Source organism: Fusarium subglutinans (assembly GCF_013396075.1).
Source record: "Fusarium subglutinans strain NRRL 66333 chromosome Unknown NRRL66333_c0000019, whole genome shotgun sequence".
Taxonomy (NCBI): Eukaryota; Fungi; Ascomycota; class Sordariomycetes; order Hypocreales; family Nectriaceae; genus Fusarium; species Fusarium subglutinans.
The window spans coordinates 275,006-298,056 of record NW_023502082.1 but is presented as its reverse complement, the minus strand read 5'-3'; the positions used below and the strand labels follow the sequence as shown (position 1 = coordinate 298,056).

The window sequence follows — 23,051 nt, the reverse complement described above, 5'->3', positions numbered from 1 at the left end:
AAAGTCGCGAAACCGATATGCATAGGCATGCCATCTGAAGATGTTTGCAGATTTCGAGTCAGAGTGCTATGAGCTCAAGCAATATACTGTAAGCCGTATCCGTAGCCAACCTTCAATACCATCAGAAGAGTCTGACAGGGGATGAAGCCAGTCTGTCAATAACGACCATGGTGCACTGTCTTGCAAGAGCGACATCTTCAACTTGATTGGCCAAACTAGTGCTTGCAAGTTCGCCAGTCATCACCAAGGTCAAAAGATGCTTTGTCCTGTAGTAGTGATGCCTCATGGTGGTGTCAGGAATAATCTTTGGTGTGCAAAGGATCCACTAGGAGCGATTTCCGGAGGCCTGGAAAAACCTCCCATTTGTCGAGCTGTTCAGTTAGCAATATCGACGGCGTGCTGTAGTGGCACGCTTTCAGTACAGATGGTTCCATGAGGTGACCTCGGCACGAAGTTGTTTCAATACAGTGCCATGATTCACGATACGCAAAATCGAAAGATTGCCTGATGTACGAGACAACTTTGCTGTTCTGGCATCTACTCCCGAAATAAGGGCAACGCACGCTATCACCAAGACGGCTCATCCCTGGTGCGGTCTAGGAGGGCTTTCCTTCCTGTCTTGGCGCGAGAGCAGACCGAGATCTTGCTTAGAACAGGGCATTTCGACATGGGTTTTGGAGTGCGCCACACTTTAGGTTTGAGTTAACACTTCCCAGGGAGAGTTTGTCACCCAGGGATAGATAGCCTCCACTCCGAGGTCCATGCATAAGCGGCATGCAATTGAGTTGGAAGGCGTTGAGGTTCCTGTTTTGCTACTGGAAAGTCCACAGTAACGTGCGAAGGCGACGTTGAAGTGGTCAGCTATCCAGTGTATGATCACTACTGGTTGTGATATCTCGAAATGACCTGATGCTGGAGGAACGGGCGTTGCTTGATGATGCCCGCCCTATCTGTTGTCAAAAGCAAAGATACCTGGACAAAATCAAGTTGCGATTGCCCACGCTCAGGTCTTCTGCCAACGAATGGATGAGTTCTAAGGCCATGCCGCATGGGTTGTCTCGGTGTTGCTATTCTGAGCTCGCTTGTAGTACAGTACGTCTCTATGACGAGCACTCGACACCACGAGCCTTGCAATTGATGCGAGCAAGGGATTCCGCGGTTGCTTATCGCGATAGTAATCTTAAATCCTAGGACTGGTGATCACCATATATGATGAACGGAGATATGCAGATAAATGGGATGCTGAAACATTGTCGCTGATCTGAGTGAGCCGTGCATTCGTGGATTGTTGGCGCTTCAACCGCAACACGAAGTTGTAATGCTTTTGTGTGGTGAAACCAACAAGCGAGGCCCTGGACGCTCCCTTCATTCCATTTTCACGCTCGTTCAACCTCAGCTAACAGGCCATTTGCATGAATTCAATGCAATGCTCAATCATCCCCAGCATTTCCATCCAACAAACAACACGATGATCAACAATGATCTTTTCATCTTCCCTGCATTCAGCTCTTCGTTGGTCGTCTATCGCCGGCTGTCCTTACAGTGCAGCTTGATAGATCGGGCTACTTTGCAGGCCATCGACCCTCATGCCCTATGATTTCATGGTCCACTTCAGCAGGGCTGCTTTTACAGGGGTTGTGCTCATTCATCTCGCAAGCTCCGTCCTGCTTCCAGCGCCCAGCGCTCCAAGTCCACTGTTCACTGTCCAGCTTCCAGTCCAAACGGTGCCCAGCTGTGTCGCTTTAGGCACTAGGCACTGAGATAGCGCCACGCCAGCCGTCAAGGGTAGCCCTGGTTGCGGAGAGCCACACAATGCTTTTCAGCACGACAGGTACCCAAGCCCAAACATGGCTGAGTTTGCCCGTTCGAAAAGTACGTATCCAGCTCAAGCGAAACAACAAGGGCCCCAAACAATGCCCTTACAGCCTCGAGTTTTCGAGTAGACGGCTCGAGCTCCAGCTTTGCATTGTTTCGAACCACTTTGACCATCGCCATCGCCGTAGCAAGTCCGGTGATTGTATGCATCAAGATGATCGCGAAGTTGCCGAACTAAATTGTCGTTACTGTGCGTAAGAGCAGCTAGGGCAAGGCCCACAGGTTTTGTCCTTGTCCTTCTCGTTCTCCTCCCTTCCATCCCTTCCAGTCTCTCCACATCGCGACACACACATTTTCTCAAGCCACGCCCACCCTTACTGGCTCCCACCACTTCGTAGTGAGCCTCTTCTGGGCTCTTGACTCCCAATGGAAATGTAATTCGATGTTGTGCGTCTGTTCTCCAAAAGCCCTCTTCCTGATCTCTTCCCCTCCTCTGTTAAGATGTTGTAGAGACCTTTCATCCCCCCTCCCATCTTAATCTTTTTGCGTAAACTTATCTTCTTCCGACGCAACCGCTTGATCGTCTTCTCGTCTCTGTTCCTTGTGCAATCGTCTTGAACGCCTTGCTGTGTTACGGAGTGTCCGTTACTGCGCCTGCTTGACCAGGTCCACCCTACCGTTACCATCATCTCATCTGAATTCCGTGCACCTGCAGCCGCTCCGTCACTCGCCCAGTGACTTAACAGCGTCATTCGTCCATTGGGCTGTTTCAGTACCACCCTTAGCAAGCCCGCACCAAGATCCAAGATCCCCTTGTCAGCGGATACGGCAGCCCACACCCCCTGGTCGACAATTTTCCCCTACCGGTGCCCTCGTCCCCGCGTGGCCCCGATTGTTCCCAAAACCAAGGCCCGAACAAGGCAAGGTTAAGAAAAAAAAGCTCGTCTTTTTTCTCTCTGTCTCCCGCATTACGACTCATCCCACGACTCTCTTTCTTGTTTCCCCTCATCCATCTTTGTACTCATCACGGTTTTCACGGCTCTTCCCTTGCGCGTGTTTCGGAAATTGGCTGTGACAGTTACTGTTGTTTTTGTTGGCGCCTAAAAGTGAGTTTTGCTTTCCTTCGTTCCCTTGTTGCTTGTCGATTCCTTGCACATCTGTTGGTATTCGTGGTTGGTGGAGGGAGGTTTGTGGGAATGGGCCGGATATCAGCTTCAACGACGCTTCAAACGCATTGCGCCCACCACCATCGGCAATTTTCTACTTGAGAACATTACCAGCTCCACGGATCTTCGAATGTGCTTGAGTTCGAAGATCCCATGCCATTTTCGACTCAATCAGCACTCAGATCCTCCCGTCGCATCTGTTCATCCGTTCCGATCATCCGCGAAGCGACCATATCGATAAGCAGCACCGAAGAAGTCAGCAGCGCAATGAGTCTCTTGCCGGCTTCTGAAACGATACATGTAATGCGTTACATGCCAAGCCCAATACCAGATAATCGAGTATCGACCTTTTACCGACTTAATATGCCAGTTACGCCGGCTCTTCGTGACTAAGGCGCAAGTTTTTGTCATGTCGAATAACTCGTCACTACCGGAAATAGGGTTGCTGAAATCCGGAACTCTGGAAGAACGCATGACGCTGAAGGGAGAGGATCTTTGTGGCTGTCGAGTCTCCTGGAACCAAGACCATGAATGCAAAAGCCTGCATCATGTTGGCGCTTGTCGTCTAAGGACTGTTCTCCCAATATATTGCGACTGGGCGCCACGAATTACTTATCCGCGGACGGCCCCCCCATTGATTGGCATTTGAAGCGTTCGTTGAAGCGGTGTCTGACCTGCATCAAACTTGTCGACCAATAAGGATGGACGAATCTGCACCTCAGAATTTGGAGATTTCCAAGCCAGTCTAGGGAACCTCACAGATGTTCGGACCAGTTCGACACTTCCAATCATAGCTTCCAGGGCCACCATGGATATTGACAATTGGGGGGACCAATAGAAGACTAACAAATGCATAGGTTCAGCTCATTTCGGGAACGTTTGCAGCTACCTTACCACATTCCTTTGGAATCTTTGGTAAAGCACCTTGCCCCGTAAGAACGACGATTTGGCGTTTCGCATCTCCATCACTCTCCTCAGAAGCATTTCATTGCTTGCACCGGCGTGACGGCGTCTTAGAGACTTGATTCGCATCTGTACGAATACTTTTCGGAGTCCAATTCTCGGTTATCAGATTCATATTCTTTAAGGATTAGACTCGGCGTGAAGGTAGGAGAATTCTATCTGGCACTGCTGAATTGCGCCGCTCACATCAGCTTTGCAGGTCTTACGATCCAAAAATAGCGACTTACTTCGTTGTGCTTTCGGTACTCGATTCTCCAACGGTACGTTATGCAATTTCGCCCTGATGTTGCCACTCGCTGCCTTGTGTGACTGGGTTGCCTAAGCACGTGGGCTTGTCTCGCAAACCTTGTCATGTTGGTGAACGGTCTTGATGAATAACAATGTGTCCTTTTGGAAGCGAGATCTTTGTGAAGAGGAAAATTGCCCTTCGAGAGGAGCTTGTTGGCGCTCGCTGTTTGGTCGCAGAGGCAGGAGCCGCATGGGCAAGCCACTGTTGCCTGAGCTTTGAGTTTCAACCTCCAACCTTCACCTTCCCACATGCAACCGCACCACATCGTAATAATTTCTTGACCTTGCATCAACATTTCGCTTCTCCACGCTCCTTCGAGGCCTTCGACGGCGTCGCTAATTATTGCTGATAGCTCTTCTACGACTTTTTTTACGACGTGTACGAGTTTACTACCCACGGTAAGTTGCTCTATCGCGATGATTTCCCTCTCAAGAGCCACCCGCCTCAGGACGACCAGCCTGCGAAGGTCATTGAAGCGCATCATTTGATGCGCCTCGGAAGCCTACCTACCACTCGGCCACAAACCACTCGGGCCATTGTTCAGTTTGCGGAGCTAGAGTTCACGAGATGGAACTCAAAGGATCCACCTGGTTCAAGAGCCTCGGACCTCTGATTCACTCTCCCAAGCCCCGGAATCCTCATTCGGAACAATACTGGCCACGCCTGGAGCTTTCGTCCCTGTTTGTTTGGCCCGGCGCTTCTGATTCGCTGTGGATTGCATTTTTGGCTGCGGGCTGATGGAGGCGGCATCCTCTCTTTTCCCCCACATTATATCCATTTCTTTTTTGTCACGGCACAACTTTCATCTCTCCCAGTGCCTTCGCGTCGGGGCGCGTGAATTCATTTTGCTGACTCACGAATAGTCTTCTTTTATCGTTGCTCTGCTCTGTAAAGCCCTGCAACATCTTGCTTTTCCTTGAAAGTATAAAGCTCGTGCTTGGTTCTTGACTCTGGTTCGTTCTCCCCACATTCCTCTCCCTTCTTCTTCTTCCTCCTCTTTTTCGAATTTGCACTTGGCTGTATTTTCTTCGCTGTTACTTGTTCGTATTTGTCCATGGTGTTAACTCCTGCAAAGCGCATTATGGATTTCGCCGGTGTCCCCCCCAACAACGCAGCTCCTGCTGGCCCAATGTCTTTCCCCAACGGTACTCCTCCCGCTCCTGACATGAACTCTGCCCCTCCTCCTGGTTCTGGTCCTGATTCTCCCAAGACCACTCTTTGGTAAGTAGTAGCTGGCTGTCATGGTACAGGCGAGTGCTGACTATTGTAGGATGGGAGAGCTCGAGCCCTGGATGGATGAGAACTTCATCAAGGGTGTCTTTATGTCTGCCGCTCATGAAACTGTCAATGTTAAGGTCATCCGTGACAAGAACTCTGGTAACGCTGGCTACTGCTTTGTTGAATTCCAGTCCCCGGAATCTGCTACCAACGCCCTCGGCATGAACGGAAAGCCAGTTCCTAACAGCCAGCGCTCCTTCAAGCTTAACTGGGCTTCTGGTGGTGGTCTCGTTGACCGACGGTATGTACTCTCTCCAAACGTTTAGCGGAATTGTTAGTAACATGCTTCAGGGACGATCGTGGCCCCGAGTACAGCATTTTCGTTGGCGACCTTGGCCCCGAGGTCAACGAGTACGTCCTGGTTTCTCTCTTCCAGGCTCGATTCCCTTCTTGCAAGTCTGCCAAGATCATGACCGACGCCATGTCTGGCCAGAGCCGTGGTTATGGTTTCGTTCGCTTCTCCGATGAGAACGATCAGCAGCGTGCTCTTGTCGAGATGCAGGGTGTCTACTGCGGCAACCGACCCATGCGTATCTCTACTGCTACCCCCAAGAACCGTGGCAACCACGGCTTTGGTGGTCAAGGACACCCTAACGGTGCTCCCATGATGGGCGGTATGCCTCAGCAGCAGATGTGGAATGGAGGTGGTATGCAGGGCTTCGGCTATGGTGGTTTTAACCCGGCCACTCAGATGAACCAGTTCACTGACCCCAACAACACCACCGTCTTTGTTGGTGGCCTTTCCGGCTACGTCACTGAGGACGAGCTCCGATCCTTCTTCCAGGGCTTCGGTGAGATCACCTACGTCAAGATCCCTCCTGGCAAGGGTTGCGGCTTCGTCCAGTTCGTCCACCGCCACGCTGCCGAGATGGCCATCAACCAGATGCAGGGCTACCCCATTGGTAACTCTCGCGTGCGCCTCAGCTGGGGACGTTCTCAAAACAACTCTGGCGTTGGCACTCCTTACCGCCCCGCCCCTCCTCCCCCTCACTACATGGGCATGCCCAGCCACGGCGGACCTGGCAACTATGGCCCTCAGCACTTTGGCGGCCCTGCTCCCGGACCGCAAGGACCTCCTGGCCCTCCTGGACCCCAAGGACCTGGCGGACCTCCCCAGGTAAGCGTGACTCATCCGATTGACCTCCATGTACTGACATATTTAGGAGTTCTAACTCCATTTGCAGTAATTTGACCACGAACTCGTTGACGAAGGGGCTTTTATACGACCAATCCCCGGCACTTATATTTCCTTGGGCTCAGTTATCTTGCCTTATCATGAGCTATCGCGTAGCAGTTGTATCTGCTTTTCGGCAGTTTACGAGTGATACCCAACCTTGATTTCTATTTGGGATCATGACTTTAAGTTTTATGGCAGCTCAGGATTTCAACACGACACCACGCTCACTCCATTTCCTTGGGTCTGAATCATGATTGGCGTTGGAGATCTTTGGTCCCCCGGTGGATTGTCATCAATTCAATTCATTTAAGCTACTTGCCTGTACCCTCTGCGTTTACTTTAGTCACTCACTGCTTTTTCCTTTTTGCTTTTGACTGTCTGTCTGTTACTGTCTTTAACCATGGATGTTCAAGTCGCTTTAGCGTGATGATCACACGTCGTCTTTGCAACGCCATGCCCACTGTTTCCTTCCGAATATTTTCTCGTAGTCAGGCCGACACCTTTATACTTAGTGGGATTTGGCTTCGCGCATTTCATTGGCTTCTTATAGGAGGAGTGGCTGCACAGCGACTCGGTTTGGCATCGCCCTGTGGTTCATGCAAGCATCGGAGGCTTGCTCGGCGCGTAGGTTTCGCGGTTTAGCACGATATACCTGGTGTGCTTGGGGGAATCTGGGGTGCAAAAAAACACGCGGTTAGGAAAAGAATGGTCTTGGCTACGAGCGTTGTTTCTGATGAGGCGATGGGGAGTTTGGCCCACGGTTTTGGGAGTCAGTAATATTCGAAACAGACCGATCATTGAACTGATGAAGGCAAACTAAACTGACTCGCGTGACCATGGCATGTCGACACGTATGAATCCCCTCTTCTGACAGCTCAGCTCCAGCAAAGCACAGCAGACTAGCTTCACATCTCCGCATCTAGAGACCTCCACATAATGGAGAGGCTGACGTAATTTTAAAGCCAAGATATTTAGGGTTCGAGTCTGATAGCTGCTGTCATTGGGCGTAGAAGCCGTGGAAGCTCCTCGTACGTAGCTAGTGCTGTGTTTAAGCTGCAGCATGATATCTTCATGACCTATGAGTGGAACTTTATTTCCAAGTACTTTAAGCCCAGCACCTCCTCTTTCAAACTCTACCTAGAGATTATCCCCTCATTTGACAATCTTATTAAACATTGACGATATCATCATAACAATCATGTCTTCTATTGATCTGAGTGCTTTCCCCGCAGCAGCTCCGGCAGCTTCATCATCTGAAATTCGTTACGCAGATGTAAGTCAGCTTAGTACCCTACATGGCATTTCTGACAGTTTAGGTCGCTGTTACAGCTACCGCGAAAGAGTTCAAGGGTATATACCGCGAAGATAAGCAGTACCACGAACCAGACTTTATCAACACCCTTGACCGTGCCAAAGATGCTGGCGTCAGTAAGATTATGCTGACGGGCATGTCACTCGCCGACGTGTCGCACAACGAAAGTATCGTCAAGCTTCGTCCCTCGCAGTGTTACTATACCATTGGCGTACATCCATACCATGCTTCTGAGCTTGACGCCGGTGGAAAGTCATACCTTGATGAATTGGAGCAGAAAGTGAACAGTGCCCTTGCGCAGGATACGCCACATATCGCTGCCTTTGGAGAACTAGGTCTTGACTACGATAGAGAAGAACACGCTTCGAAGGACGTTCAGAAGAAAGCGTTCAAAGCGCAATTGGACTTATTTGTCAAGAATAGCTGGGATCTTCCACTCTTCTTACACTGCCGCAATGCCTTTGACGACTTTGTCGAGATGATTTCACCATACATGGAGAGGCTTCCCCGCGGCGGTCTAGTACACAGCTTCGTCGGCAGCACAAGCCAAATGGAGAAGCTCGTATCCCTCGGATTAGGCATCAGTGTCAACGGGTTCAGTTTCCAGAGCACAGAGAGTTTGGAGATGGTATCCAAGATACCGCTCGACGCACTGCAGCTGGAGACGGATGCGCCGTGGGGAGAATTGAAGGGCGATGTGGTGAAGCGGTACTGCGAGAATGCGAGACCGTTGCCGGCGTCGAAGAAGAGGGATAAGTGGGATGCTAAGTGCTTGGTTAAGGAGAGGAATGAGAGTTGCTACATGGAGCGTGTGGCGCTTGTTGTAGCGGGTTTGAAGGGTGTTGGGGTTGATGAGGTTGCGGAAGCGGCGTGGAGAAATAGTGTCAGGATGTTTGGGCTTGGAAGAAGATAGGGCCTGTTTAATTGGAATATAGGTGAATAATTTAATATTCATAAATGTCTTATGATAAAGATGTCAGTATTTGTAAAGGCCCTATGGCGAGATTGGGGTGACAGTAGAGCTGTCGAGGCCGGTAATTCTGAGCAGTTGGCTACCTCCGTATGGTACTATAATGACCTATGTTTATTGAATCTACCTAATACCGTCGTTCATGGTCAATTGGTCCAATTTCTGCAGTACCAGACTTGTTATTCTGTTCAACAGATGGTGCCTCTACAGCTCCAAACCACCTGTAGCATCTAATACTACCAGGAACCTAGAAGATAGCCAAAGCATTCGGAGGCGACCCAATCAATCCAGGCTGATTCAAAGGAGTCGAAGTGATCATAAACGAATACCTCTTCTTCTCCTTACAATACCTTGCCAACTCCTTCAGATCCCACAACTCGCCGATCGACATACCAAACATGTTCAAGCAGTACATATGAAGCACTGCACCAGTTAGCTAACATCCACTGTCTCCCAAACTTGAAGTCAAAGAACAACTCACCGAGATCTTTCATTCCACCGACAGAACCATCAGGTTTCAATGGGGGATACGCTTCAAAACTATTCGAGTCCGACGCCGCAGCAGCGAAGCGCTTGTTCCACAGCCATCGAGCCGTTTCTTCACAGCCATGGAGACCTGTGAGTCTCGCAGCGGCCATTTTACCCAGATCAGCGGGGTCCATGTTATCGACTACTTCGGTCGCGCCTGTTCTGACGATGAGAATGTCACCTGGTTGGAACTCGACTTTTTGATGGGCAGCACAAGCCTCGAGATCTTCAACCGTGATGCGGTTCCCATCAAAGGCATGGAACTCGATGCCTTTTTCTTCAGCGTGAGAAGCGTAGTCAATTAGAACGCCTCGGCCAGCGATGCAGCCTCGCGAGTGCCAATGGTCCAGGGTTGGCATCTTGTTGGACTCGGTTGAGTCAATTGACAGTGCTTCTTTATCGGGATTCGCGCCGTTGTATGCCAGTCCTGAATCTTGGTGCTGGAAATGGCACAGGCTATCCCATTGGCTGCTACACTGCGTGTTGAAGGATAATTCATCGTCCCATGATTTACCCTGTTCGAAAGGAAGGGCTGCCATACTCTCGGGTATATAGAGGATCTTATGCTGAGCAGCGAGTCGCCCGGGGATGTTGAGCTTGTTCATAGCATTGAGCGGCCAGCTACCAAATATCAGCATCTAATAGTCAGTGGGCGTTTTCAAGAGAGGTACTTGAGAGATATAGAGACTCCATCTTCGATCTCGAGAGCGGCATTTCGAACAGCATCTGGAGTCAGAAAGTTCAGTGTTCCAACCTGATCCTTTTTCCCATCACGATCAAAAACACCCCAGGCACAACCCTTTGGCATGCCTTCAACCGGGGGGAGGTCATCAAAATCGGGCACAGAGTTCATATTGAAGGGCATTGTCATTGCTGGGAAGTCAAGAGATGGTGAATTGAAGCGGTGAGGTTGGGGACGTCGCTTGTTTTATACCACGTCGCAAGCCAACCCCAATTCTAGACATTGCATGTTGATTAAGCTGCATTGGGTTCAGAAATACTGCAGCCTGCTGCATCGTATCGTCGTTTTCGCAAATGAGTATCCACTGGCTCTTGTCAGCCACTTCTCCAGGGTATGTAGGCAGCCGTTTAAGAGTGAAACTATTCCCAGATTCATGCCGAGGGGTGAGTACACGGCATTTGCGAGGGGGACAATACGAGATTTTTATAAGAATATGAAAATATTTGTGTGATGGTGTCGTAAGTAAGTTAAATGTGCTATTAGTATAGCGTTTCCAGGTTATATCCCAACTTTTTGTAATTGAATAGATACATGATGATGTTCTATGCAAGCTTCGAAACTTGATCGTGTTTACTTCATACGACCAAGTCTCTAGTGCCTGAATTTTGCTAAATATTATCCTATGAGCATAGATAGATGTCTGGTTCCTCATCTTGCGCAAACAGCGAAGTGCCTACCAGTATGTCGAATATCACCCAGCTGCATATTCATCCTCCAATATCGAATGCCACTCTCGGTCTTAGACCTGCAGACGGCCGAGGTTATCAGGCTGGTAGGGGACACTGAAAATGAAATCTTGGGATATAAAGGCACCTGAAGCCCGAGTCGAAGGATGTTTCGGGCGCAACTCGTTTGAAAGCGTGGGTCATATCGGTCGAGTTTGAGCAAGGGGAAAGGTAGTTATAAGAGTGATGAAGCATAAAGACTATGACTACATCTGGCATATCCTGAGAACGGTGCAGTATTGGGCCTTGAAGCCTCTGTGGGAAGTGTAAGTTGCTCTATCAGTCTCGTAACGGAACGACACCGCCGGCGCAGGCAAGTCAAGATCAACACCGTGCCTTGAACGTAGTTTTTCAAACAACGAAGGATATCTGAAGAATTAATAATACGTAAGAATGGCTCTGATTGTTTGCAAAAGGCCGAGATTGCAGACCGGTGCTGTCTAACGATAGGGATGAATGCTGCCTATAAGGTTAAGCTTTAGGCCGGTGCTGTCTAAAAGTTCTCAAGATTGGCATTCTGGATCCAACCCAGGCACGAATACGAAACACCAGTGTTCAAAACGGTCGAAGAGCTCCGGAAAACATAGGAAAGTCTAGAATCTCTGAACAGAATCTGACACAATAGCCGATGCCTCAAATAGCGCACACCGTTAGCGAGCTGCAGGGACACCCGCAACTCAAAGGCCCAAATAGGGCAGCTCACAACAATCCGATTGGTGCAGATAAGTTTCCATATATCTAGATCAGATCAGATCGTTATCTTGAGCGGTTATTCCCCCGTAATAGACTGGAATGCGTAACGGTGAGTGGCAGTTGATAGTCCTCGCATTCGGATGTGGAGTTCGTATTCGTACTCTGTTTCACAACGTCAACAGAAGGGTCACAACAGCGGCATATACAGCTCTTGTTCGTTTTCGCAAAAGGATTGTATCATAGTTGTAGGAATCAATGGTTAGAGCTTGGATAGAGTATGGAGCTGGGAAGTAATCTGGAATATCAAAGGACCAGCGTCCTTTGTATAACGGCTGCAGGTTTTCAGATTTCTATTTAAGCAGGAACAATTCTCCTCAAACGAAAATCAGACCACTCCAAGTTCACCAATTCTTCAGTTTATCTCTTTAATTCCAGATATCTTCACTCCGAATCTCTCGAAACTCCAGAATGTCTTCCTCAGAGCTGATTTCCTACGACGAGGCTCAGAACTCAGCCTTCGACAATGTCCTCCATCGAAAATCAAAGGAGTCAAAGGGCGGAATGCGAGCCATGATAAACAAGGACAAAAAAGCACACGCCGCAGCTGTGGATGAATACTTTCAGTTCTGGGAGAACAAGAAAGCTGAAGATGAAGTTGAGGCTGTACGACAGGAGAGAACTGACAACTACGCCAGTTTGACAAGGCAGCAAGTTCCCTTAAGCTCTGGCCTTTTCCGGTTACTGACTCTGAGAAATTAGGTATTATAACCTCGCAACAGATCTCTACGAGTACGGATGGTCTCAGTCTTTTCATTTCTGCCGGTTTGCCTACGGCGAAGATTTCAACCGCGCTATCGCTCGACACGAACATTATCTCGCTCATAACATCGGTATCAGGCCTGGTATGAAAGTCCTAGACGTTGGATGCGGTGTTGGTGGACCTGCTCGAGAAATCGTCAAGTTCACTGGTGCTCATATTACTGGGTTGAATCTCAACGAGTATCAAGTCCAACGGGCAACTATCTATGCCGAGAAGGAGGGACTTTCTGATAAGCTCAAGTTTGTGCAGGGAGACTTTATGGTGAGTTGCATTTAGTTGACTCTATTTTACTTACTAATGACGTGGTAGAAAATCCCGTTCCCGGATAACTCTTTCGACGCCGTCTACGCTATCGAAGCAACCGTCCACGCACCCTCCTTGGAAGGCGTCTACAGCGAAATCCGTCGAGTCCTCAAACCCGGCGGTATCTTTGGCGTCTACGAATGGCTCATGACGGATACATACAACAACGACGATCTGGAACAGCGCCGTATCCGTCTAGACATCGAACAAGGCGACGGTATCGCGCAGATGTTCAAGATCGACCACGGCCTATCTGCCATCCAAGCCGCTGGTTTCGAGCTCCTCCACCACGAGGACCTCGCAGCTACAGATGACGGTACAGCACCGTGGTACTGGCCTTTGGATAGTGACATGAGATATGCGCAGACAATTGGCGATTTTTTCACGGTTCTGAGGATGAATAAGTGGGGGAGACTTGTGATGCATAATGTGATTGAGGCATTGGAGGCTTGTTGGATTGCGCCGAGGGGGACGAGGAAGACGGCGGATAGTCTTGGTCGGGCTGCGGATGCGTTGGTTGAGGGCGGGAAGCGAAAGTTGTTTACGCCGATGTACTTGATGGTTGGGAGAAAGCCGGAGGAGTGTAAGTGATGGTGAGTTGGTGAGGCGTGGATAGGAGGCAATGGAGTACCGTTCAACGGTGGAGGAGTATTGGTTGAGGGTGACATATACCCATAGAGATAAATATCAAGAAATCAGTATTAGCCTACAAGATCAAGCAAAATGTTTCATTATTAATCGGATTTACTACTTTCGCCTCCTTATGCATTGCTGAATCTCGATGCCCATAAGCCCAGGGTCGCATTCACTCTGTAAGCGATAGGGCTGGCCGCATCATACCCCCATAGCAATGAGCAAGTATTAACTACGAAAAGCCATAAGCGGACTTAACATCAGTCAGAAATATGTAATCCTCCAATATCCGCTCATCATAATATCCAAACCCGCAAGGTCCCATGTTATCAGAGTCCCCACGTGTTGAAAGCTTATCGATAGGGCTTAGATCTCCAGCGGTCCCGTACATAAGCTTTGATCCACTACAGATAATCTCACCAAGCCTCCGAGACCGCGCGTCAATGACCGATTACCACGGGAAGAACAACTCCCGGGGTGGGAACACTCATCCTATGACCCTGTGAATAGGAATTCCTCAAGGCGCAGCTTGTTCGGAAAATGAGGAATCCGAGTTATCATCACTCTGTGTTTTATTTTTACTGCCGTGCGCGCGCTGAAATCTCGGGATAGCTCAGCGGGATCGGGGGGGGGGGGGGGGGGGGGGGGGGGCTGGAGCTGGGGCCGATGTGGGACAGGGCTGAAATACGATTGTTTCAGAATGGGGAGCTTTATTCTCAAGATTTAGTGATTAAAAATGCTAAAAAGACGGGATAAAAAAGACAAGGCTTGGTATTGTAGATGATTACGACATTGCTTTCTAGGCATTGAAGCTCACAGCTTGTTTGGGAGCAAGTGATCACCAATGCCCAGCAAATGGAAGCGGCCGTCTCACGTCATCATCATAGTCGTGGCGGTATAGCTTAGACCCTTCGCATCACTCATCAGTGGCTGGCCGCCCCCTGCTTGCTCTCTGCAGCCTTTTTTTTAATCCCCGTGGTTCCCCCCCTCTTATTCATTTTCCCTCCCCTCTCTCTGTTTTGCGAGTTTAGCTGGAACACGGGCGAAACAATTCCAGCGATAAGAGCAACATTGACGAAACGAAGCTGCTACGGATATACGACAATTTATGAAAGACACGGCATTTCACGACTGAAAAGGACGATAAAACGATAATATTGCTATTGGTTAGCTATTTGGAGCTCGATCGATATCGTGGCGTACCTTGCAGCTGAAACATACGAGACCCGAGATCCATCAAGCCACGATGTTGAAAAAGAAAGAAACCCTCACCATCATCACGCCCATCCCGGGCTTCATCCCGCGACAACTCGCCATCGATCTTCTTCACTCCCACGGCGAGATCATCACCCTCAACCCCCTCGTCCTGTCGCACAAGCCCATCCCCGCCCCTCGCCATGCCGCCGCCGACGAGTACTACAGCACCTGGTACGAGATCACAGAGCGCATCCAGTACATCCCCGGCCTGGGAAAGATAGGATCCGGAAAACTTACCTTCAATGGATGCTTTCACGATATGCCGTGGGGCATGCAGTCCCATATTTATATCCCGCTCGGTATCGACATGCGAAACAAGTACCGCATTATGGGGAACCAGCCGGGCCTTGAACCGCCGGAGCAGCCTGAGCTTGGACTTGAGCAGCTTGGTGCGCCCAAGGAGGGGCTTTATCTTCGCACCGATGTTGAGCTCAAGTGTAACATCACGTTGATGGGCTTCGTCAAGGCGGAGTCGAGAAAGGCTAGTGTTGATATGGTTAACCGTATGGTTAAGAAGGCGGAATTGCTGGACGCTGGTCTTTTGAAGGCCATGTTTGAGGATGGAAAGCTGAAGACGTACAACCCTAATGATCGATCCGAGGCGAGTCAGGCGAGACAACAGGCTTTGAGACAGCAGACTATGCCGGAGGGTCAGTTCGCTGCTGCTGCTCCGCCTGGTCCTGGGCCCATGAGCCCAGGTCCATCTTACGCTCAGCCCTACGCATATGCTCAACAGCAACAACAACAACAACAACAACAACAACCTCATCTGCAGCCCCAGCCTTCACCAACATACCCCTATGCCCGTCCCGACGCCAACAACTCCCAATATCCCCCCCAAAGCCCATACGGCTACCATCCAGGCCAAACACCTCCCCCCAACGCCCAATACCAACAACAAGCACCACCCGTGCCTCCAAAGACCAACATCCAGAGCTTCCCTATGGAACTACCCGGCGATTACTACCATCCACAGCAATCACCAAACCTACAACAACAGCCCAGTCCCGGACATCCTCCCAGCACCTATCGCAATTCCACGGGGTCGTATGACCCGCGGTGGTCGCAGTCTAGCCCGTCAGCTGCTGATTCGCACCGCGCGAGTATGTATTCGCAGCACTCGGCCGGATATCCGTCGCCGGCGCCTGCGCAGCAGAGTTTTGCAGCGGAGTTACCGTCGCATAATGAGACGTCGGAGGAGCATAGACATTGAGGAATGGGAATTGGGTAAAAGTAGCCGGTCATTTTAGTGATGATACATGGGATAGGCGTTTTGTTTGGGATGGATTTGGATGTCGATACCTTTTGCTAGTGAGTCAACGATGAGTGGAAGAATATTTGGAGAGAACAAGCAGTGTATTTGAGTCTATTGACGCTGAGGGTGTTGATGATACCCTTTTCAGATAATATTGAAGAATTTGCGATTGACATTGGCTTGCGTGAGGTTGAGTCCCATCGCTGCTATGTAAATATCTCCTTTGGGTGACGTGAGGAAGTCAAGTAAACGGCATTCAGCTCTTACTATGATGCCAAACTACTAACCTATTATTCTAGCGGTACCTTAGTTATTTGCGAAACCCGACATTCGGGTCGTTGCCGGCGAGAAAGAATGGCCCACTTGACGGGCACAATATCATCGCAGTAGCTACCTAGGTACATGCCTTACTGGCAGCTATTCCTTCCTACATTTCACAGTCTGGTCTTAGGGGAAAGCACAAACAGAGATCAAAACTGCCTCTATCTATGTAGTCGATCGCTGCCTCAGGCTAAGCCTCAGGGTGCCATGCTAACTCGGGTGATGAGGGCTTGATCTTTCCATTTCTCCCTCGAGATTGTCAAGGGGATGCAATCAAACTTAGGACCTCTAACCTACCTATAGGTAGGTAGGTGATAAAGAGCCTTAGGTAAACTTAGGTAGGCAAACTTAGTATATTCCTACCTTATATAGAGGATCGTACACTACCTACCTAGTGTAAGGTATTAGGTAAGTAATTTTGACACCTTCCTTAGTTTAACGTCAGAGGTCTTCTTACGCCCTGAGGATTGTTTCTCTGCACACATCAAGCCAAGATTCTTTCATCATCACTTCATCCATCATCATCATCATCATTCCATCCATCCGTCCATCACCAGTCACTTACTTATAGGAACAACCCAAAATGTCCAACCATTCACAGAATATCGACAATACTTTACCTCTCCACAGCGTCCATCTCCGGAACATCCAGTCGGAAACTCTGTTATTTCCCAAGCAGGATCTCCATAAACGGGGCGTGGTTTACTACTGGACCGAAGATGACCAGGAAGAGTTTAAGCTAGAACCCGTACAGCCCAAGACCCGATTTGGCTTGGAAGAAGGCACTGACAGTTATAGGCCAGCGATACCCCTGATCACGTCACTCCTCACAAGAAATCCCACTACCGAGAGCCACCCTACGTTGCAGGGGAGTACAGAAGAGTTCTGACCCTGCTAAAGCACCCCGGTCACCCGTTTGCGGTCGTCTTACAGGCCATGAAAGCGTCGAATCCTGAATAGAGATGCGATAACGTCGATATCATCGCCCAAAGCGATCTTCTAAGCATGCTCTACTTGTGGATCCGGGAAGTTGACGACAAGAGCTTTGTAATGGATGCGTCACTGGTCAGAAATACGCTTTTCCTCACACTCTTTAAGGACGAAAAACCACACAGTAACGAGACTACCTTTGCGCCGTCTCCGACCACAGTCGGTCAACATCATATTCTGGAATACTCTTTTGCGGGCTTCAACTTGGTCGTCACCTCGCCCGGCCACCTTATTCGCAACGGAGGCGAAGAACGCTTCGCACGGATAATTACGTCTGATCCCGAACCCGAGGAGGGTTCCTGTCCCCGTTTACTCTCTCTGCTGTGGTTCAGCGGAACCCACACGTGGGTATCTGGATCTGTTTCTGACGGAGTGTTTAAACTTAGAGTAGACGGCTTAAAGTGTGCCAAGAAGAATATAAGGAGTTGGGAGAAGTTAGGCAGGACGAAAAAGGATATGAGGATCGTGTTTCGGCTCCTTCAGTACGTGCGGATGGTCACTATGGACCAGGTGCCTTCCAGGTCGTGTTCAATTCGCTTCAATGCCAGTGGCGGTCGCAAATGGTTAGAGGTCTACGCTGCTTCGCGGGTACAACAGTTGCCTACTTTGTTTGGGGAGATTTGGGGTGAAAGATAGGTGCCCTTCTGAGACGGAGCGTTGCATTATCGAGAGTATCAGGTATATGAAGCACTGGTAGACGTAGCGGTTAATGAAAGAAAACTCAAGACTTCTATCCTAAATGACCAAAAGATTTAGGTGATGTAGCCTAAGCTTAGGATAACTTTTCCTGAGTTTATTTGACACCCCATATCATGGCCCGTTGTGCCCTCCACGGCCAGTTATCATTCCATCCACGAAGGCACTTGTGTCAACCCTCTCATCTCCTCAACAGTCTCCTCCCACAACAACTTCCTTATCCTCATTCCCTCCTCCGACGGTACAAAATCACCCAAATCCGCAACCTCCTTATCCCCCAACAGCTTTCCATGCGTTTCTTCACCCACTACAAGCGCAGCATGCAATCCGATCCAACCCGCCTTGTCGACCGATCTCGCACGCAGAGCTTTCAGCAGCAGCGCTGGAAGGCGGATATAAACAGGGAGAATATCTGTCAGAGATGTGTCAACCATACCAGGGCAGAAGTGGTTGATGGTGACTTTCTTTGGAGGATAGCGATTCGCGAGTTCGTGTTGGAAGAGAAGAACGAGAAGCTTTGTGTCGCCGTAGCGGGTGAGAGGGGGGACGACGCCTGGTGCGTCGAAGTGTGCAAATATTCCTTCGTTTTTCTTAAGGGGGACTTTGCTAGCGAGACTTGTTTGTAAATACATGCGACTTCCTGTCCATGTAATGCGTGTAGGTGCTCCCTCAAGCTCAGCGGTATGTTCAAGAGTAGGCAGAAGAAGCAGAGTCAAGAGAACATTAGACAGGTAATTAACCTGAAGGTTCTTCTCATGCCCAGTAGGTGCAAGTTCAAAGTTAATGTCACTTATACCAGCGTTCAACATCAGTAAATGGAGTTTCCCATGCTTGCTCGTAAACGTCTCAGCGAAAGCCTTCACACTAGCGTAGTCCGTCATGTCGAGCTTCATCACTTGGACAACAGCTTTGGAATTGATAGCCGAAATTGCCGTTCGTACTTTTTCGCCCTTGGAGATATTCCGAACTCCGAGTATCAAATTCGATAGATTGAGACTGAGGAGTTGGCGAGAGAGTTCGAGACCAATGCCGGCTGTTGCGCCTGTGACGATGGCTGTTTTGTTGGTGAGGTCGATACCAGGCGGTAAAGGCTCGAGTTTGGGCTGTCTGAGAGGAGGCATTTTGAGATCAAAGGATGTGCTGGAAATTATCGAGGGAATATGTTGAATTGGTAGCAGAAGGAAAAGCTCGGAGTCTTGATCATCATCTCTCGTTGGGTTATGTGGTGCTTCTTATATCAACATTTCGAAACCTCCCCAGTCTCAATTGAAGCTGCGTCAGTCCCCATTACAAATCTTTTATTTCTACGGTTTATTGTCACTGACTAATTTATACCCGACAGGTTGTACAAAGTCGCCGAAGAATGTTGGTTGAATCCCGACTCCACCAAAGTCCGCAGTGGTGAACTCCGAGACTCAACTCCTTCTCTTTCAGTGCTTATCGACAACAGACGTACCACGACCAAGACTATGACCACCACGGTCAAGGGGGCGAGAATTGCTCTCAAGCCCAAGTCTGTCATGAAGAAGACTTCTAGCATTTTTATCATCACGGTAACGGAATATGGGCCGCTGGTCACGGAGACTGAGACGGAGACTTTGACTGCGTTGAGGGCTAACCTTACTCCGAGGACGCAGACTCAGACAATCCCCGAGACCGGTGGGTACAAGGCCTTACTCTTCAATAGTCGTGCTAATATGTATAGTGACTGTTGAATCCATCCTTCCAGCTGATCCCTTCTACGCTGCCTGTTCCTCCAACAATCTCGCCAGCACGGCCAACGGCCAACGGTGTTAGGAGAATCGCCGACTATAACGCCTGGACCTACAACAGACCGATTTCCATCTCGGGTTTGACTAGCGCTTATGCGCGCTGTGTTGAGTGCCAGAAGAAGCAGAATTACTTGATGAGTCGGTCAAGTGCAGGTGGTGCATCGTGCTGATTGTACTTGACGCCTAGTGATAATGCTTATTCGGCGCAGATTAACTGGTTGACTTATCGCACTGATAGTGGTGTTAGTGTGGAGTGGACTTATAGTAACGGACCTTGTGGGAGGGCTGTTAATGAGTGGGTGTCATCTTGATCATCGTGGGTGTTGAGCTTGACGTCGACATGATAGTTATATTGAAGGGGTCACCACAACAAGCAAGCAGCGCAAAAGAAGAAAATAAATTATGGATAATCAACGAATATTAGAATGTAACGATCATATCAACTCGTCGTGAGACCGCCAGAGCCATTGGGGTTCTCTGTCATTACTCAATGAGAACTTGCTTCTCCTTCTTCAAGCTCTCAACGAAGCTAATCGACACATTGAGAGTCTGAGCGACAACATCAGGAGGAGTCAAAGCAAGCCACTGAGTCAATGAGATATCAGCAACACGGTCAGACTTGTAGACCTCAATCCAAATAAGATCCTCATCTTCCGAAGTATTCTCAATATAGTGTCTGCACCATATCAGCATCATATTCACACACACGGACGAGAAACTTACCCAGAGTTATCAGGAAACGCAGCAGTATCACCCGCCGAAAAGTCAAAAGTCCTCGCCGCAGCATTCCCAATAAACACCGTCGCTCTCGCCTGACCCTGATGAAAATACAGCCACTCCTCTGCATTAGGATGCCAATGCAACTCCCTCAGACCACCTGGCTTGAGCGTCACAAACGTCGCAGCAAGAGTCTTTGAAGCTGGGAAATTTGTCGAGTCGATCTTCCAGAACTTACCACCCGTGCCGCCGATCTTTTCAGGGTCGTGCTGGAACGTGCGGTACACGAAGGAGCTGTTTCCTGAGAGTTTACCGGCCGGCCCGTCGGTCACGTTGTGCTTTGTGGGCGTGCCGGGGAGGATGTAGGGGTTGGGGGCTGTGACGTTTTCGAAGACGGAGGCGTTGACGCCGAAGTTCTTGGCAAGGATGGACTTGGGGGTGTGGTTGATCCAGTCGTCGACCATGAAGGTGGTGCTGGGCTTGTGTTAGTGGTGTTGTGGGATGGATGTGGAGGTGACTTACCCGATCTTGTCAAAGTCGGCTTCGTCAAAGACTAGGAGATACTCGTTCTCATCGGCGAGGCCTTGGACGGTGTGGGCTGCGCCCTTGGGGAAGTACCAGATGTCACCGTAGTTGAGAACTTCTTCCTGGTATCGCCCGAATTCGTCAACGGCGGAGATGAGGACGGAGCCGTTGTAAACAATGCCCCATTCGGCCTGTCAAGTGAGCATTTGGTGGTTGGCATGGAAATGTGAGACTTACGACTTTATGCCAGTGAAGTTCTCGGATGGCACCCTTGACGAGATGCTGCTGAGCGCCAGAGATGTCATGGCTAGAAGGTAAATCTTGGATGACCTGTTCACGAACCCAACCGCCCTTCAAGAGACGAGTCTTGGAGTCGGAGAAACTCCATTTGAGATTGGGAACAACGCCGTTGTCAGTGGGCTGCTGGCCAAGGTTATCTGGGTTCTGGAGGTCAAGCTCCTTGTTTGTGCCGCCTGGTCACCGTGTAAGTATGTGGTGAGAGTAAGAGAGCATCGGATATTTCGAGCTTACCTAGAAGAACAGCACCTTTGCCCTTTCCATCATAAGGTTGGCCTTTGTCAAAGCCGGGCTGCTGAGTGTCCTTTGGGGCTGCAGCAACGATGTTTGACCCAAGGCATAGAGCTAGGGCAGAAGAGAATAGCGACGCGCCCTTCATTGTAGCGATAAACAAAGACCCAAGACGAACAAGCCGAGAAATGGGAGTGATGAGAGGATGGATGAAGAAGGTAGAAAGATGAGGATTTTTGTCCCACCAGCGACGTCTTATATCCTCAACACCACAAGCTTCGTCACGACATCATGCATACAGGCACATCCATCAAACTGGGAAATTGCGAGAGGCGTAGCTGAATGGCAATCACACCTTGGGTACTTACACAAATGACACTACGACAAGTCGCGTTGTCTCAAAGAAACAATGATCGGCATAGCTGCATGAAGCTATCAAGGAAATTGCTGTACGAATTCTGAGTGTGGATGGCGTTTGCTTACCCTGAACACGACCATTGAAGACTCAAGGTACATCAGATAATTGCTTTCATATAAAATGTAATTATACATTTTGAGATCTCTGTTAAATGTATAATTAAATCTCATGAATATTTCGAGTGAATAAATTCTGTAAATATTTTCTTATACAAATCTTTAGTTGGTATCTGGGAACAATGCCTTGATCTCTGTCCAATGTAGCCCTCTACCGCACGTACCTATCATAGCCAAGCGCTACTGATGATCGACACTCCGCCTGCCAAGACGGATATAAGCGCGATGCCGGACCAGGATTAATGTAGATCTGGGGTTGACGACATAATTAGTGGATTAAACGCCATCGATCCGCCTTGTTTTAGTGCGGCTCAACGTGGGTTTGGACGAACCAGGGCCCCACGCTATAAGCATACATTTATGGTAATTGTAGTGTTGTATTGCCCGGCTTTCGGCACGTTCCTCAGTATCGCAGGGCCCCCATGACTTCTCAGAAGCTCATATCTCTTGATAGTGAATCATTTTCCTCAAACGCAGAACGACATAATAATTTGGCACATTGTTTTTTTTGTAACACCTGGTATCGCAGCGCGGAATGGCTCGCCGCGAAACTAACGGCCCCTCGGCGTGGATGCCTTCGCAGCCTTGCAAGGATTATACTCGCAATCCAGACTAACAAGACGTCTTCCCAGACAGCCAAAGCACTCTGAAGATCTCCCACAGATTCAGCCTAGCGAGGAAACAAACGTATAAGTCATTTCCCAAAGGAGATGTTTAGTCTGTTACCCCCACCGATATTTCCAACTGCCGGGGATTCGTGTCAGGGGCAGTTCAGCGCGCCCGAGCTACTGGGCCAAGGCTGATGTTCATTTCCTTGTGGAGTGATTTCGCACTATGGTATTGTGAGTGTAAGAGTGTCTTAGTTATAATGGTTAATACCACGCGATACTGATACCATTCGTTAGAGCTGTTGATCCAAATGTCCCGGATATTTGGGATGGAACAGTGTGATAACCTTATCCTAGGTAAGCTTGAACGTATTAGGTGTAATGAGATGTACCATATTGGCATCCTCATCCCAACATCGCTTGTAAGCTGTAGG

General features: G+C 49.3%; 8 protein-coding genes across 8 annotated transcripts; 5 read left to right on the top strand and 3 right to left on the bottom strand.

Annotated features, from left to right (window-relative positions):
- Positions 1-5,314: 5,314 nt before the first annotated feature.
- On the top strand, positions 5,315-6,683 carry FSUBG_2286 (mRNA binding post-transcriptional regulator; the record flags this gene model as incomplete). Its single annotated transcript, XM_036680042.1, has 4 exons — positions 5,315-5,454; positions 5,504-5,752; positions 5,803-6,628; positions 6,675-6,683. The coding sequence occupies 4 exons, from the start codon at positions 5,315-5,317 to the stop codon at positions 6,681-6,683; spliced, it is 1,224 nt and encodes a 407-aa protein (XP_036542206.1).
- A 1,203-nt stretch (positions 6,684-7,886) lies between these two features.
- FSUBG_2285 (tatD-related DNase) lies at positions 7,887-8,913 on the top strand (the record flags this gene model as incomplete). Its single annotated transcript, XM_036680041.1, has 2 exons — positions 7,887-7,961; positions 8,005-8,913. The coding sequence occupies 2 exons, from the start codon at positions 7,887-7,889 to the stop codon at positions 8,911-8,913; spliced, it is 984 nt and encodes a 327-aa protein (XP_036542205.1).
- A 304-nt stretch (positions 8,914-9,217) lies between these two features.
- On the bottom strand, positions 9,218-10,351 carry FSUBG_2284 (uncharacterized protein; the record flags this gene model as incomplete). The annotated part of the gene is made up of 3 exons (XM_036680040.1): positions 9,218-9,393; positions 9,452-10,119; positions 10,170-10,351. 3 exons carry the CDS (start codon positions 10,349-10,351, stop codon positions 9,218-9,220), a joined length of 1,026 nt encoding a protein of 341 aa, XP_036542204.1.
- A 1,775-nt stretch (positions 10,352-12,126) lies between these two features.
- Positions 12,127-13,372, top strand: FSUBG_2283 (sterol 24-C-methyltransferase; the record flags this gene model as incomplete). Its single annotated transcript, XM_036680039.1, has 3 exons — positions 12,127-12,352; positions 12,438-12,739; positions 12,788-13,372. 3 exons carry the CDS (start codon positions 12,127-12,129, stop codon positions 13,370-13,372), a joined length of 1,113 nt encoding a protein of 370 aa, XP_036542203.1.
- A 1,288-nt stretch (positions 13,373-14,660) lies between these two features.
- FSUBG_2282 (NACHT and WD40 domain protein) lies at positions 14,661-15,884 on the top strand (the record flags this gene model as incomplete). The annotated part of the gene is made up of 1 exon (XM_036680038.1): positions 14,661-15,884. The coding sequence occupies one exon, from the start codon at positions 14,661-14,663 to the stop codon at positions 15,882-15,884; it is 1,224 nt and encodes a 407-aa protein (XP_036542202.1).
- Positions 15,885-18,079: 2,195 nt separating this feature from the next.
- On the bottom strand, positions 18,080-19,054 carry FSUBG_2281 (short-chain dehydrogenase reductase SDR; the record flags this gene model as incomplete). The annotated part of the gene is made up of 1 exon (XM_036680037.1): positions 18,080-19,054. One exon carries the CDS (start codon positions 19,052-19,054, stop codon positions 18,080-18,082), a length of 975 nt encoding a protein of 324 aa, XP_036542201.1.
- Positions 19,055-19,153: 99 nt separating this feature from the next.
- On the top strand, positions 19,154-19,730 carry FSUBG_2280 (uncharacterized protein; the record flags this gene model as incomplete). The annotated part of the gene is made up of 3 exons (XM_036680036.1): positions 19,154-19,209; positions 19,276-19,592; positions 19,639-19,730. 3 exons carry the CDS (start codon positions 19,154-19,156, stop codon positions 19,728-19,730), a joined length of 465 nt encoding a protein of 154 aa, XP_036542200.1.
- Positions 19,731-20,188: 458 nt separating this feature from the next.
- On the bottom strand, positions 20,189-21,623 carry FSUBG_2279 (oxalate decarboxylase; the record flags this gene model as incomplete). The annotated part of the gene is made up of 5 exons (XM_036680034.1): positions 20,189-20,381; positions 20,429-20,896; positions 20,945-21,138; positions 21,185-21,420; positions 21,479-21,623. 5 exons carry the CDS (start codon positions 21,621-21,623, stop codon positions 20,189-20,191), a joined length of 1,236 nt encoding a protein of 411 aa, XP_036542199.1.
- Positions 21,624-23,051: the final 1,428 nt, after the last annotated feature.